The sequence below is a fragment of the Bombina bombina genome, chromosome 9 (assembly GCF_027579735.1).
Source record: "Bombina bombina isolate aBomBom1 chromosome 9, aBomBom1.pri, whole genome shotgun sequence".
Lineage (NCBI taxonomy): Eukaryota > Metazoa > Chordata > Amphibia > Anura > Bombinatoridae > Bombina > Bombina bombina.
The window spans coordinates 27,695,752-27,712,484 of NC_069507.1; the positions used below are offsets into that span (position 1 = coordinate 27,695,752).

The 16,733-nt window shown below is 40.5% G+C and overlaps 1 protein-coding gene across 3 annotated transcripts in view; it reads right to left on the reverse strand.

Annotated features, from left to right (window-relative positions):
* LOC128639809 (neurotrypsin-like) overlaps positions 1 to 16,733 on the reverse strand; it is a 114,163-nt gene that overhangs the window by 5,553 nt on the left and 91,877 nt on the right. For all 3 annotated transcript variants that reach the window (XM_053691998.1, XM_053691999.1, XM_053692000.1), the window contains 2 exons: positions 15,895 to 16,017; positions 11,983 to 12,260 (listed from right to left, as the gene is read on the reverse strand). In XM_053691998.1, the coding sequence (XP_053547973.1) occupies positions 11,983 to 12,260; positions 15,895 to 16,017 (401 nt within the window). The remainder of the gene's footprint in view (positions 1 to 11,982; positions 12,261 to 15,894; positions 16,018 to 16,733) is intronic.

Sequence of the window (16,733 nt, forward strand, 5' to 3'; positions counted from 1 at the left end):
TTAATAATTTTTAATGTTTGCTTTGTGCCAAAGTCAGTTAGGAACCTTTGTCTTAGAGAAAACAGAATTTAGTTGCATAGCTGGGAGTGTTGTTAATGAGAGCATTTAGCTAAACAAAAACAGTGGTATTAGCGCACAACCAACACAAATATAAAGGAAATCACTTAAGTGCATAAATGTATCTATGAGATTTGAATTCACAGTATGTTCATACTCTGCTTAACCAATTACCAGCTTACAAGGTCTCTCAGTACAAACTCTAAGGTCAAAACATTTTTGTATTAATAATAAACTATACACAATAAAGCAATACACAATAAACAATGCACTAGTGGGAGCTAGCGAGCACATCTGGTGAGCCAATGACAAGAGACATATGTGTGTAGCCAATCAGCAGTTAGCTCCCAGTAGTGCATTACTGCTCTCGGGCCTGTCTAGGTATGCTTTTCAATAAAGGATACAAAGAAAACAAACTGCTTTTAAAAACAAAAGTAAATTGAACATTATCTAAAAATTGCAGTCTGTATCTGAATTGTAAAACAATACTTTTTTCATACCCTTTAAAATGAGTGGTATCATGTTTTTAATATGAAGCTTCTTAAAGGAGTTTAGGGGGTAGGAAATGTTATGTCATATTTGATTAACTATAGAAAATCCTATTTTATAAGCACAGTATTCACTAATGAGCCAAAAGCTTTAAATTAGCTTGTTTTTGTGTTTTATATGACGTCAGACAAAATATAATTTAATAATTTGTTTACGTTATGTTCTTGCACAGCATTATGGGAGAAAGCTGATCTACAGGGAGTGCAGAATTATTAGGCAAGTTGTATTTTTGAGGATTAATTTTATTATTGAACAACAACCATGTTCTCAATGAACCCAAAAAACGCATTAATATCAAAGCTGAATATTATTGGAAGTAGTTTTTAGTTTGTTTTTAGTTTTAGCTATTTTAGGGGGATATCTGTGTGTGCAGGTGACTATTACTGTGCATAATTATTAGGCAACTTAACAAAAAACAAATATATACCCATTTCAATTATTTATTTTTACCAGTGAAACCAATATAACATCTCAACATTCACAAATATACATTTCTGACATTCAAAAACAAAACAAAAACAAATCAGTGACCAATATAGCCACCTTTCTTTGCAAGGACACTCAAAAGCCTGCCATCCATGGATTCTGTCAGTGTTTTGATCTGTTCACCATCAACATTGCGTGCAGCAGCAACCACAGCCTCCCAGACACTGTTCAGAGAGGTGTACTGTTTTCCCTCCTTGTCAATCTCACATTTGATGATGGACCACAGGTTCTCAATGGGGTTCAGATCAGGTGAACAAGGAGGCCATGTCATTAGATTTTCTTCTTTTATACCCTTTCTTGCCAGCCACGCTGTGGAGTACTTGGACGCGTGTGATGGAGCATTGTCCTGCATGAAAATCATGTTTTTCTTGAAGGATGCAGACTTCTTCCTGTACCACTGTTTGAAGATGGTGTCTTCCAGAAACTGGCAGTAGGACTGGGAGTTGAGCTTGACTCCATCCTCAACCCGAAAAGGCCTCACAAGCTCATCTTTGATGATACCAGCCCAAACCAGTACTCCACCTCCACCTTGCTGGCGTCTGAGTCGGACTGGAGCTCTCGGCCCTTTACCAATTCAGCCACGGGCCCATCCATCTGGCTTATCAAGACTCACTCTCATTTCATCAGTCCATAAAGTCTTGAGATATTTCTTGGCCCAGTCTTGACGTTTCAGCTTGTGTGTCTTGTTCAGTGGTGGTCGTCTTTCAGCCTTTGTTACCTTGGCCATGTCTCTGAGTATTGCACACCTTGTGCTTTTGGGCACTCCAGTGATGTTGCAGCTCTGAAATATGGCCAAACTGGTGGCAAGTGGCATCTTGGCAGCTGCACGCTTGACTTTTCTCAGTTCATGGGCAGTTATTTTGCGCCTTGGTTTTTCCACACGCTTCTTGCGACCCTTTTGAGTATTTTGAATGAAACGCTTGATTGTTCGATGATCACACTTCAGAAGCTTTGCAATTTTAAGAGTGCTGCATCCCTCTGCAAGATATCTCACTATTTTTGACTTTTCTGAGCCTGTCAAGTCCTTCTTTTGACCCATTTTGCCAAAGGAAAGGAAGTTGCCTAATAATTATGCACACCTGATATAGGGTGTTGATGTAATTAGATCACACCCCTTCTCATTACAGAGATGCACATCACCTAATATGCTTAATTGGTAGTAGGCTTTCGAGCCTATACAGCTTGGAGTAAGACAACATGCATAAAGAGGATGATGTGGTCAAAATACTCATTTGCCTAATAATTCTGCACTCCCTGTATATATATATAATATGTTGTAATAGAAGAACAGATCAGCTAAGAGTAGGACTCAGTTTGTCATTTAAATTACATTTTAGTTAAAGGCAAATTTAAAACAACAACTTCTAATAACTGTAAAGTAATCAATAATATTGCAGCACACCTTGCAGATATTGTGGAGATGGAGTTCTAAAATGTATGTGATGTTTTTATATAAACATTACTGGAACTAATCAGTCAATTATGTTTGTTATTAATGATAAAAACTAACAGTAGCTTCAAATAATCCTAAGGAAATGTTGTACAGTGAAGGTGTGCAGGGGAAAGTATGTAATTTCATATATGCAACACTAGATGGTGAAACACTCATTATAAGATCACTACCAGACTTGTTATCACATACCAATAGTAATAGAATGACCTTAAAGGGACATTATACACTCATTTTTTCTTTGCATACATTTTTATAGATGATCTATTAATATAGCCCATGAAGTTTTTTTTTAAAAAAAAAATGTTTAATTTTGCTTATTTTTAAATAACATTGCTCTGATTTTCAGACTCCTAACCAAGCCCTAAAGTTTTATGAGAATACCGTCAGCTACCTTCTCCAGCTTGCTCCTGTTTGTGTAAAGGGTCTTTTCATATGCAAAAGAAGGGGGAGGGGGGGTCTTATTTCCCACTTGCAGTGGGCTTTCCAACTGCCTTTTCAACAGAGATAAACTGACAGCTTCTAAGTAAGTTTTTAAACAGTTTTATACTGGATTTTTATATCAGTATCTGTGCATCTTATTCTTTATAGTAGTGTCTATTACATGCAGTTATATGAAAATGAGTGTATACTGTCCCTTTAAGTTAAAGGGATAGTGTAGTCAAAGTTAAACTATCATTTTAAGCAACTTTCTAATTTACTCCTATTATAAATTTTTCTTCGTTCTCTTTGTATCTTTATATGAAAAAGCAGGAACAAAAGTTTAGGAGCCGGCCCATCTTTGGTTCAGCACCAGGGTAGCGCTTTTTTAATGGTGTCTGAATGCAGCCACCAATCAGCAAGTGCTACTGTGAACCAAAAATGGGCCAGCTCCTAAGCTTACATTCAAATAAAGATACCAAGCAAACAAAGAAAAATGTATAATAGGAGTAAATTAGAAAATTGCTTAAAATGGCTGCTCTGTCTGAATCATGAAAGTTACATTTTTACATCTTATATGTAACACACACTCACATTTTCTTAAAGGGAGACAAAACCCCAAACTGTTCTTTTATGAATTAAAAAGAGAATACAATTTTAAACAACTTCCCAGTTGATTTCTATTATCTAATTTGCTTCATTCTCTTGGTATCCTTAGAGGCCAATTTATTAAAGGTCTTGCGGACCTGATCGGACAGTGCGGATCAGGTCCGCAAGACTTCGCTGAATGCGGAGAGCAATACGCTCTCCGTATTCAGCATTGCAGACTTGCGGCCAATGGCTCGATCGGGTTGAATTGTGGAGATTCCTGTCCGCCTCATCAGAGCAGGCGGACAGGGTTATGGAGCAGCGATCTTTAGACCGCTGCTTCATAACTGCTGTTTCTGGCTGTAACGGTACCAACCGGATACCAAGGGTTAACACCAGGGAACAATGTCCTGCATAGGGAATCAGCAATTCACAACCCAGCCAGTTTTCAGGTTTAAAACAGAATAACACTTTATTTGAAGGCAGCACACAGATTTATACAGGTTTTTGACCCCCCCCCCCCCCAGATGGGGGTTGAAAGAATGTTGTACATTAGATAAAAGGGAGAAGCGCCCTTGACATGATACAATAGGATTATATTACTTAAACACTTCAACCACAGGACACTCTTGACTCTCCTTATCACTTAGGCGTTTCTCTCTGGGGGTGATCAAACAATAGAATGCTAAGCATTAATTAGATTGTAGCTGGAGCCAGCCACTTGTGGTTAGAAAATAAAGTTAACACTTTCAGTCCTGACCGAATGGTCTGTCACAGACAACCTTTCTTACGTTATAGTCCAGAAGTGGCTAGGTTTGCCACAATGCTCCCCCAGAACCAAGCCGGCATACACAGTCTGATCCCAACGGATCGGCTTGGGGATGTCCGGGGCAACAACTTTCGGCTCAAGTAAGCTACGGGGTGTTCTCCGCCATCTGCTCCAACTTGGCTCAGTACTGCCCCCACCCCAAACATGGAAGCGTCTCTTCCCGGAGGGACTGGGCTTGGGTAGTCACAGGGTTAACATTAGCGGGATCCATGGGAGCATAGGCAGAAACAAGGGGGGCCAAGTCATTTCCAAGGAGAACATCAGCAGGTAAGTCCTTCTTGACCCCCACATTCACAAGTCTAGCGCCCACTCCCCAATCCAAATGTACCCTGGCAACAGGTAGGCAGAACACGGTGCCCCCTGCTACCCTCACAGCCACAGTGTCTCCAGTGTGCTGTTTCTCAGGCACCAAGTTCTCTTGAAGCAAGGTCATGGTAGCACCAGTATCCCGTAGACAACTGACCTCCTTCCCATTCACTTTAACCCGTTGCCGGTTATTCCGGTGGGCAGCTTGCACGGGGTCTGCTTCATGTAGGCTGCCCCAGCATTCTGGCGCCTCTACGTAGCGGGCCACAGGCTGAGGATTATGTGGGATTCCGCCAGCAGGTCTTCTCCAGGACTGTGCTTGATTCGCTGCATTTAGGGGACACTCTGGTCTTTTGTGCCCTAGTTGCTTACATCCAAAGCACCGAATAGGTTGTGAGTAGCCCCGCGAATTGAACCGGGCTCTCTGAGGGTAGTTCGTGGCCGGAGGCCGTGTGGTATAGCGGTGCGCCGGGGGTTGGTAACTGGCAGCTGCTGGGGTGACTGGGGGTCTGTACTCCACTCTAGCAGTGGGCAATCGGTATACTGCTCCCCCTGCCCCTCGTACTGCCACGGATCCGCCAGTGGGTGCTGTATCCGGCACCAAATGGGGAGCTATCAGGGTTAAAGTAGCTCCCGAATCCCGAAGTCCCTGGACCGACATCACCTCATGCAGAATTCCCAGGGGTTCCTCGGCTTGGGTGCTCAACACCTCATGAGCGGCTGGCTCCGTTTGGTAATGGTGAGCAGCCGCCCTTGGGGCCAGGTTCTGTCTGACCTGGTTCCAAGCTTGTCTGCTCCGATTTTGGGTGCACTCACGTGCCATATGTCCCCACTGCTTGCAGGTGTGGCATTGTATATTAGCCCGTCCGTTGTTAGGCTGTAGTCCATGGTGCCTCCTGGCATCAAAATGCTGGTCTGCTAATCTGGCTGCTTCGGTTAAGGTGAGGGGTTTTCGATCTCTCACCCATTCTTGGGCTTCTGGGGACAAGCCGTTAAAGAATTGCTCCAACAGCATCAGTTGTCGCAATTCTTCCATGGTGGTAGCTTGGCTGGCCTGTATCCACCCCTGAGATGCTTGATCCAGCTTGTGGGCCCACTCTGCATGGGAATCTCTTTCTGGCTTGCGCAGGCCTCTAAACTTGCGCCGGTATGCCTCTGAGGTAATGGCATATCTTTCCAAGATCGCTCTCTTCACTTTAGCGTAATCCTTGCTGTCCTCCCTGGGTACAGCGCGATACGCTTCCGCTGCCCTACCGGCTAGCTTGCCTGCTAGCACCGGCACCCATACGGACTGCTCCAAATCATGTAACTCGCACAGTCTCTCAAAATCCTGTAAATACCCATCAATCTCATCCTTCTCCTCACAAAACATTTTAAATGCATGGTATGGGATTTTGGGTCTTACTGGGTTGCTGAGTGCGTCCAAAATGGATTCTGCTCGGGAGGATGCATTCCGTGGACTGTGTGCCATCACGTACTCCTGCACATCTGCCATTACCACGGATAGCATATCCCGTGGTACAGGTTGGGGTAAAAATTCCAGCCTGGTCCTCATTTCCCTCTGGTATAGGGTCTCCTCCATGGCTGCTGGAGGCGTAGCGCTGCGAGCTCTGTCTCCCTCCATCAGCTCAGCAATTAATATAGCCTTGGGTTTGCTGCTGCCTATCTTTCCCCTGGCTTCTAGCAGTTCCTTTTACGTTTGTCTCTTTAGCTTAGAATAATCCATCTCCATTCACTTCGGTCCCTGGTACTCCTTCCATCTTAGTCAGTATTGTAGTAATCCCCCTCTTCCTGAGGTTACTGGCTTGTGTAGTTGCTCTTCTGGGCGATAAGGTTCATTCCGTCGCTTGCCACCAATTGTAACGGTACCAACCGGATACCAAGGGTTAACACCAGGGAACAATGTCCTGCATAGGGAATCAGCAATTCACAACCCAGCCAGTTTTCAGGTTTAAAACAGAATAACACTTTATTTGAAGGCAGCACACAGATTTATACAGGTTTTTGACCCCCCCCCCCCCCCAGATGGGGGTTGAAAGAATGTTGTACATTAGATAAAAGGGAGAAGCGCCCTTGACATGATACAATAGGATTATATTACTTAAACACTTCAACCACAGGACACTCTTGACTCTCCTTATCACTTAGGCGTTTCTCTCTGGGGGTGATCAAACAATAGAATGCTAAGCATTAATTAGATTGTAGCTGGAGCCAGCCACTTGTGGTTAGAAAATAAAGTTAACACTTTCAGTCCTGACCGAATGGTCTGTCACAGACAACCTTTCTTACGTTATAGTCCAGAAGTGGCTAGGTTTGCCACACTGGCGAGTCTGAAGACTCGCCAGAAACACTGTCCTTCAAGCTCCAATCGGAGCTTGATAGATAGGCCTCAATATGTGAAGTTACAAAATTGTGCTACTGGAGATAGCTGAATGCATTGGGTCATGGTGAGCCAATAGCATTGAGGCACATATGTGCAGCCACCAACCAGCAGCTACTAAACCTACCTAGCTATTGTATTCAACAAAGGATACCAAGAAAACAAAACACATTATATCATAAAAGTAAAATCACATGCTCTATCTGAATCATGAAAGAAGTAATTTGGGTTTCATGTTCCTTTAGTTGAAATAATCTTTATTGTCAGAAAGGAAGACAAGAGACATTATATCTAATACATCATGCCCCTAGTTCAGATAAACATATTTATATTCATTGTTACAGTCTCAGGACCTCTTATCATGTTCGATAAAGTTTTATAATTCCATATATCTGTCTCAAACAACATGAAAAAGAGTTGGAGGAAGAAACAACTTCTCTCAGCAATTAGTATATCCATCCGGCTTTCCCAATGTATCTCCATCATTACTGAAATCTCTGAAAGTCCATAGAGTCCTAGGAAAAGCTCCCACCTACTGAAGTTGCCTTCAGGCATAGGAAATATATGAGGTCCTGTTTATTTTCCTGAAGTAGGAACGAAATTATCTATAGTCTTCCTTCCCCTCCCTTTTCTAATGTGTTTTCCTTTTATTTTAATAATTATAAACATTAAACATAAACTTTTGAAACTGTAAAACAATAAACTCATAACTGTATAACCTTTCCCGTCGAGCAGAGAGAGAACCATCAAATTGTATCTAAGATGTATATAAGTTCCCCATAAAAGACTTAGTGGCAATAAGTTTAGGAGAGATCCCCTATCGTGTTATAACTCTTGAAAGACTTAAATTTCCCTTATCTCTCTTCTATCTCTGTTCATGATCCAGTGGACCCAAATCTTTTGGAAATGTGTTGTGTTATCCTGCAACCAAGAGGCAGATTCTGACATAGCATATATATTATCTAACCTGTTAATCACTTCTGACCATGTTGGTGAACCTGTTCTCCAGTGTTTGGCTTTACATATCCTCGTGGTTGTACAAAGTATATTTATGAATATATTGGTAGCTAAGTTTAAGGATTCATCTGAAACATGCAAGAGGGCCTGCGCCGCCGTTAGCGTCATAGATTTATCTAATAGGATACTTATCAATTTAGATAGTTTGTTCCAAATTTGTTTAATCTCCCCACATTCCCACCACATATGCATATAATTTCCAACTTCTGCACAGCCTCTGTAACAGAGTCTACTTTTCTGCAATGTATAATGTGCAGTTCTTATGGGTGTAAGATACCACCTGTAGGATGTTTTAATAGAATTTTCGATAAGGTCTGCGCATATCAGCCCCTTGCTAATCCTAGAAAGTATTTGTGTCCATCTGTCACCATCATATGTTTCACCTAAGTCTCTTTCCCAATTCTCATGAAGCGGCAATTTGGAGCCTTTTTTTGCATCTTGCCAAGTACAGTTGTGATATTAGTTTTTTATTTCTACCTGGGGTTGCAATAATCCATTCTGTTGTAGTGTATGGGTTTAATGGTTTGTTTTGTCTGTATTTGTATATTGTGGTGGATATCTGAAGATATAGGAACCAATGTAAGGTGTCCGGCTGAAGTTTATCTTTCAGTTGGGTGTATGTGAGCATTTTACCTTTATCTAAAAAGTCTGCAACTCTGTAGAGGCCCTTATTTTCCCACTTACATATTAGTGTTTGAAATTCTGCAGGAAGTATAGCACCCAGTGGTATTATCTTAGTACCCTTGGGTATGAGGCCTAGAGAAGATGTGAGGTATTTCCACATATGTTTGGACTCCTCTGTCACCTTGAGTTTGTATAGTGTTTTGTTTGTAGTGTTTGAGGTGTTCCAAACAATCGTGGCTGGATCATTCACCCCAGCTAAGTCTGCCTCTAGTCTAGTCCAAGTTATTTCTCGACAGTTTTTGCTTATCAGCGTAATTTGTGACAACCTAGCTGCCTGATAGTAGTCTAACAAATTGGGCACCCCCTCTCCCCTAGCTGTTTGTGTTGTTTTAATAGTTGGGAGGCTATTCTAGTTCATGTTCCTTTAAAGGGACGGAACACATTATATAAGTATAACATTAAATTACATTTTAGTTAAAGGCCAATATATATATATATATATATATATATATATATATATATATATATAAGTTTGCTGCAATACAATCCTGAGAGTCATTAATATGCAATTCCTAATTAGAAATGATTGAAATGTACAGTATTTATAAAAAAAAAACATCAACAAAACACCTCCAAATGTGATCTTTTTTATTGTCAATCTGTTTGCCGAATACTTTCTCAGCCACATGTTCATGCTTTATTCAACCTATTAAGGGTCTCAGCAGTGTAAACAGGGGATCACAATAACAGATACTGATATATGAGCTTCAATTTAAAAATGTTCCAATTTGCTTCTGTCAATTTTATGTTGTTCTCTTGGTATACTTTATTGAAGATCATACTTAGGTAGACTTCTGTGCACTTGTCTAAAACACTATGGGCCAAATTACAAGTTGAGCGCAAAATATCACTTCCGCTAAAGCAATATTTGCTCTCCACTCAGTAATACCAGTGCAAGCAAATGCCCTGGTATTACAAGGGAGGTGCAATGTAAATGCACGGAAGCACTGCGCTCACAAGAGGGCGCTTCCATAGGCCTCGTTCTGATGCCGATAGAACAGTACAGAACCTAGCGCACAGAAGGGGGTAAGTTGCACAGCGATGGGCAGCAAATATAAATATATGCATGTATTGTATATGAATATATACATATATATTTAAGTGTTAATATGTGTATATATTCCTATACAATATATACAGTGGGGCAAAAAAGTATTTAGTCAGCCACCAATTGTGCAAGTTCTCCCACTTAAGAAGATGAGAGAGGCCTGTAATTTTCATCATAGGTACACCTCAACTATGAGACAAAATGTGGAAACAAATCCAGACAATCACATTGTCTGATTTGGAAAGAATTTATTTGCAAATTATGGTGGAAAATAAGTATTTGGTCAATATCAAAAGTTCATCTCAATACTTTGTTATATATTCTTTGTTGGCAATGACAGAGGTCAAACATTTTCTGTAAGTCTTCACAAGGTTGTCACACACTGTTGCTGGTATGTTGGCCCATTCCTGCATGCAGATCTCCTCTAGAGCAGTGATGTTTTGGGGCTGTCGCTGGGCAACACGGACTTTCAACTCCCTCCAAAGGTTTTCTATGGCATTGAGATCTGGAGACTGGCTAGGCCACTCCAGGACCTTGAAATGCTTCTTACGAAGCCACTCCTTCGTTGACCGGGCGGTGTGTTTGGGATCATTGTCATGCTGAAAGACCCAGCCCCGTTTCATCTTTAATGCCCTTGCTGATGGAAGGAGGTTTGCACTCAAAATCTCACGATACATGGCCCCATTCATTCTTTCATGTACATGGATCAGTCGTCCTGTTCCCTTTGCAGAGAAACAGCCCCAAAGCATGATGTTGCCACCCCCATGCTTCACAGTAGGTATGGTGTTCTTTGGTTGCAACTCAGCATTCTCTCTCCTCCAAACACGACGAGTTGTGTTTCTACCAAACAGTTCTACTTTGATTTCATCTGACCATATGACATTCTCCCAATCCGCTTCTGGATCATCCAAATGCTCTCTAGCATACTTCAGACGGGACCGGACATGTACTGGCTTAAGCAGGGGACACATCTGGCACTGCAGGATCTGAGTCCCTGCGGCGTAGTGTGTTACTGATGGTAGCCTTTGTTAAATTGGTCCATTTGATTTCTTCACACCAAGCTGCTTGCCTATTGCAGATTCAGTCTTCCCAGCCTGGTGCAGGTCTACAATTTTGTTTCTGGTGTCCTTCGACAGCTCTTTGGTCTTCACCATAGTGGAGTTTGGAGTGTGACTGTTTGACGTTGTGGACAGGAGTCTTTTATACTGATAACAAGTTCAAACAGGTGCCATTAATACAGGTAATGAGTGGAGGACAGAGGAGCCTTTTAAAGAAGAAGATACCGGTCTGTGAGAGCCAGAAATCTTGCTTGTTTGTAGGTGACCAAATACTTATTTTCCACCATAATTTGCAAATAAATTATTTCCAAATCAGACAATGTGATTGTCTGGATTTGTTTCCACATTTTGTCTCTCATAGTTGAGGTTTACCTATGATGAAAATTACAGGCCTCTCTCATCTTCTTAAATGGGAGAACTTGCACAATTGGTGGCTGACTAAATACTTTTTTGCCCCACTGTATATATATATATTTACTTGAAACACACAGTTCCCATAGACCACAATGTAAAGGAACAAATTTCCGCCCCAAAAACTGCTTCTTGCAGTTATCTTATTCAAAAATAAGGGTCAATTGGGGGACATTTATAAAAATAACCAGAGATCTTGTGGTAGCAATAATTAACTACTTGTAATGGCTGTTTTTTTATCGCGTACCAGTAAACAAGCAAATTTGCGGGTGCACAATAAATTAGTGCTCTACTTGTAATCTAAGTGTTGCTTCAACATTTGTAATATCTGTATACACTTTTAACGGCAGCAATGTTTGCCACAATGTATAACAGTTACAAACATTGTTACTGCCTCCATATAGTGCTCTAGACACGCGCATGCTCATGAGCATAAATAAGTATGCAATTCAACAAAGGATACCAAGAGAACAAAATAAATGTAATGATTGAAATACATCAGAAGTAAATTGCTTGCTCTACCTTTATCAGAAAGTTTAATTTTTTGTTTTATGTCCATTTAATATTTTTTTCATGCAAATGTGTAATTGCTGCTCTTTTATTAGGATGGTTGAACATTTTTCATTACAATATCCCTTTAGGTAGGTTTATAATAAATCTGACATTGCTAGTTAGAAAAACCTGCTGTACATTAATTACCTGTATCTCCCCATCCAGAGATAAAACACGTCTGCTGGTGGAGAGCTTTTTCCTTCTTCTCTGGGAGGCAGATGGGTAGGACGTGGTAACTGAAGGGTAAGCACTGCCTCTCCTTGCCCTGCACTCGCACTAGCGCAATATCATTGTCATTGCTGCTTGACTGGTATTTCTTATGAATAACGATCCGCTGTACAGGTAACTCTCTCTCAAACTCATCGTCTACGCCAGTATGGTAATCTCCAACTCTGATCATGTAGCGGTGTGGGCGCTCTCCGAATCTATGAGGCAAAGAAATTGTATGATGGGGAAATCTGTCTGGTTTTAATTCAACATATGTCAGAAGAGTTATCAGATATAGTCAGTGGTGGGATTCAGCCGGCTCTCACCAGCTCTTTAGAACCTGTCCTAAGTGCAATGTTTTCTATTATAGAGAAGTTATAGAACCTGTTACTAACATTTCTCAATCCCACCAGAACCTGTTACTAACATTTCTCAATCCCATCAGAACCTGTTACTAACATTTCCAAAATCCCACCAGAACCTGTTACTAACATTTCTCAATCCCACCAGAACCTGTTACTAACATTTCTCAATCCCACCAGAACTTGTTACTAACATTTCCAAAATCCCACCTGAACCTGTTACTAACATTTCGGGAATCGCACCAGAACCTGTTAATAACATTTTCAAATCCCACCAGAACCTGTTACTAACATTTCTGAATCCCACCAGAACCTGTTACTAACATTTCGGGAATCGCACCAGAACCTGTTAATAACATTTTCAAATCCCACCAGAACCTGTTACTAACATTTCTGAATCCCACCAGAACCTGTTACTAACATTTCGGGAATCCCACCAGAACCTGTTACTAACATTTTAGAATCCCACCAGAACCTGTTACTAACATTTCTGAATCCCACCAGAACCTGTTACTAACATTTCGGGAATCCCACCAGAACCTGTTACTAACATTTCTGAATCCCACCAGAACCTGTTACTAACATTTCGTGAATCCCACCAGAACCTGTTACTAACATTTCGGGAATCCCACCAGAACCTGTTACTAAAATTTCGGGAATCCCACCAGAACCTGTTACTAACATTTTCGAATCCCACCAGAACCTGTTACTAACATTTCGGGAATCCCACCAGAACCTGTTACTAACATTTTCGAATCCCACCAGAACCTGTTACTAACATTTCGGGAATCCCACCAGAACCTGTTACTAACATTTCGGGAATCCCACCAGAACCTGTTACTAACATTTTCAAATCCCACCAGAACCTGTTACTAACATTTCGGGAATCCCACCAGAACCTGTTACTAACATTTCTGAATCCCACCAGAACCTGTTACTAACATTTCAAGAATCCCACCAGAACCTGTTACTAACATTTCGGGAATCCCACAAGAACCTGTTACTAAAATTTCGGGAATCCCACCAGAACCTGTTACTAACATTTTCGAATCCCACCAGAACCTGTTACTAACATTTTGGGAATCCCACCAGAACCTGTTACTAACATTTTCTAATCCCACCAGAACCTGTTACTAATATTTTCAAATCCTACTAGAACCTGTTACTAACATTTCGGGAATCCCACCAGAATCTGTTACTAACATTTCTGAATCCCACCAGAACCTGTTACTAACATTTCGGGAATCCCACCAGAACATGTTGCTAAAATTTTCGAATCCCACCAGAATCTGTTACTAACATTTTGGAATCTCACCCCTGGATATAGGCTATAGCCCTGATGCTGAGGATGTCAGGAAGTATTCAGACTATGGGGCTGAATTATCAAGCTCCGAATGGAATGCCCCTGTTTCCGCGTGATCCTTCAGGCTCGCCGTAAACAGCAGTTATGAAGCAGCGGTCTAAAGACCGCTGCTCCATAACTGGTCCGCCTGCTCTGAGGCTGCAGACATCAATCCGCCCGATCCTATATGATCGGGCTGATTGACACCCCCTGCTAGCGGATGATTGACCTTGAATCTGCAGGGGGCGGCATTGCACAAGCAGTTCACCAGAACTGCTTGTGCAATGATAAATGCTGACAATGTATGCGGTCGGCATTCATAGATGTCTGTCGGACATGATCCGCTGAGCAGATCATGTTGGACAAACCGATGAAAAATCGTCCCCTTTATATTTACACAGAAATAGTCGGCTTTTCCTTATTGCGTCTCCCTATTTTATTTTGTAAATATAAAATTTGGTTATGCAGAACTACAAGGTCATTTGCATCATCTTTGTTCTTTGTTCTATAAAAGTATTTTAAAATTCAGTAAAAAAAAAATTCCCCTCAATTGTCTTCTATGGGCGAATACATGAACACGCACACCATATTCTAACTTTGGATTTTTGCACTAGTCGAGTTACTGCAAAAGCAAAAACTGTTTTCTTTCAACTTGTAATATGTGCGCAACCCGACGAGCGCAAAATGCTTACTTCTAGCACAATTAATGCTTGAGCACTCCTAATCTGGCCCTGTGTGTTAAATCCCTGCAAAGGTGTAAAACATAGAGTATAAGTGCTTCTGGGCACCCGCAGAGCACTGCTGGTCCAGAGCCTAAACTGCTGCTGATTCAATCAGCAGCGCTGTTGCACTACTAAGATGTGCAACTAGTGCTGCTGATTGGATCATCAGTGGTTTCCATTGAAGACCAGTAGTGCTTCCCGGGCCCTTATTTGCAGGGATTAAACACACAGTAGTGTAGGGCCAATAGTCTTAAAGGGACAGTCTACTCCAGAATAGTTATTGTTTTAAAAGATAGATAATCCCTTTATTACCCATTCCCCAGTTTTGCATAACCAATACTGTTTTATTAATATACTTTTTACCTGCCTCTGCAGACTGCCCCCTTTTTTTCAGTTCATTTGACAGACTTGCATTGCAGCCAATAAGTGCTGACTCATAAATAACTACACAGGAGTGAGTGCAATGTTATCTATATGACACACATCAAATCAGGGATGTCTAGCTGTGATAAACTGTCAAATGCACTAAGATAAGAGGCGGCCTTCAAGGGATTAAAATTAGCATATAAGCCTACCTAGGTTTAGCTTTCAGCAAAGAATACCAAGAAAACAAAGCAAATTTGATGATAAAAGTGAATTGGAAAGTTGTTTACAATTGCACGCCCTATCTGAATGCTGAAAGTTTAATTTTGACTAGACTGTCCCTTTAAATGACATGCTCTAACGAAATTGCTTCTGGAGCAGCACACACCTCCCCTTCATAGTTAGTAAAATTCATACTGCTGTACTAATTCTCATTGGTTAAAATAAACATCTCTCAGAGCTTTATTGGTTGATAGGGTCACACTTAAACAGGCATGAAATCTACATGGTTCAGCAGAGGAATACCTGCTATCCAACAAATAAATAAATGAAAAAGACAAAAATTATAATACGTTTCATTGCATGAAAGTTTAATTTTGACAAGACTGTCCCTTTAAGATAAAATGCTTAATTATATAATGTAGTAAAACTTTGCAAAATACATCCATTATTTATTTTGTTCCCTTTTCCTGTAATTTAATTCTGAATATAGTGGGCTTCCTGTTAAAAGTGAAAGTGTAGAAACAGCTGTGAGTCACACAGACATTGGTTGCACACTCTACAAAGTCTCTAATTGGTCTTAGCAGGAAAAGAAGCTACAATATGGCGGTGCCCACTGCTTTATAGACATTAGAATGTCACCCTTATTTTGTCAATATTTAAAAGCTAATGTCATTCTAACATATACATGTATTAATTATTATTATTTTACTGCTATAAATAAATTATTTCCATCTATGATTTATAAGTGTTTAATATCCATTTAAAGCACTTTTGTAATTATTATTTTCTGCTTTCAGATAAACACAGATAAAATATTTGTTCTTCTCTATGTGTTACCGACCTTTTAAAGCAGTGAGCCGCTGTGAGAAGCCAGCATGAGCTGATAAGTGTAGCGCCACACAACAGCCGTGTCTCTTTGTGGAATCCCTTCAGCCTCAGAGATGCCTGCCATGGCCAACCCCCCCTGCAGTAGGACAGTGCAGAAAACGTGTTCCACATAATTATTTTATTTAATATTACACAACCATACAAGATACAAATCTAAATGACATTTTATAAAATAAATTCCCAAAGCGCCAACTAAGGATAGTTTAGAATTAACCCTACTAACTTGATAATTAATACATCAAAAATAGACACTTCAAAGTAATAGAGTCAAATACACAATCTAAGAAATTATTAAACTAATAATTCATTCACACCAAATCTATAAGTTATAGAACATATTGGAAAAGCAAGTTCTTACCAAATATATGTTCAAAACAGGAAAAGAAATACATCAAATGTTGCAATTCATATACATAGAGTCCACAGTTCTTATTTCTCACACTGTCCTGCTGCTCCTTTAAATCCACTGGTGATGAATCCGTGGATACAAATGATAGCTGAAGATGATCCCTGTCAAGAGACAAGAAAAACAGGAGCGCAAGTCCTGTTTGGTGCACGGACTTGCGCTCCTGTTTTTCTTGTCTCTTGACAGGGATCATCTTCAGCTAAATGACATTTTAATTTCCCAAAATGAAGCTTAATTATTAGAACACTGTACAGTTTAAAGCAATGTATACATTAGTGGGTCTAGATCAGAATAATTGGGGGTACTAAGAACATAGCCAACAAATAGTAACTAGTGGAGTCACATTTAATACATAATGCACATGTGAGTCATATTAAATATATAAT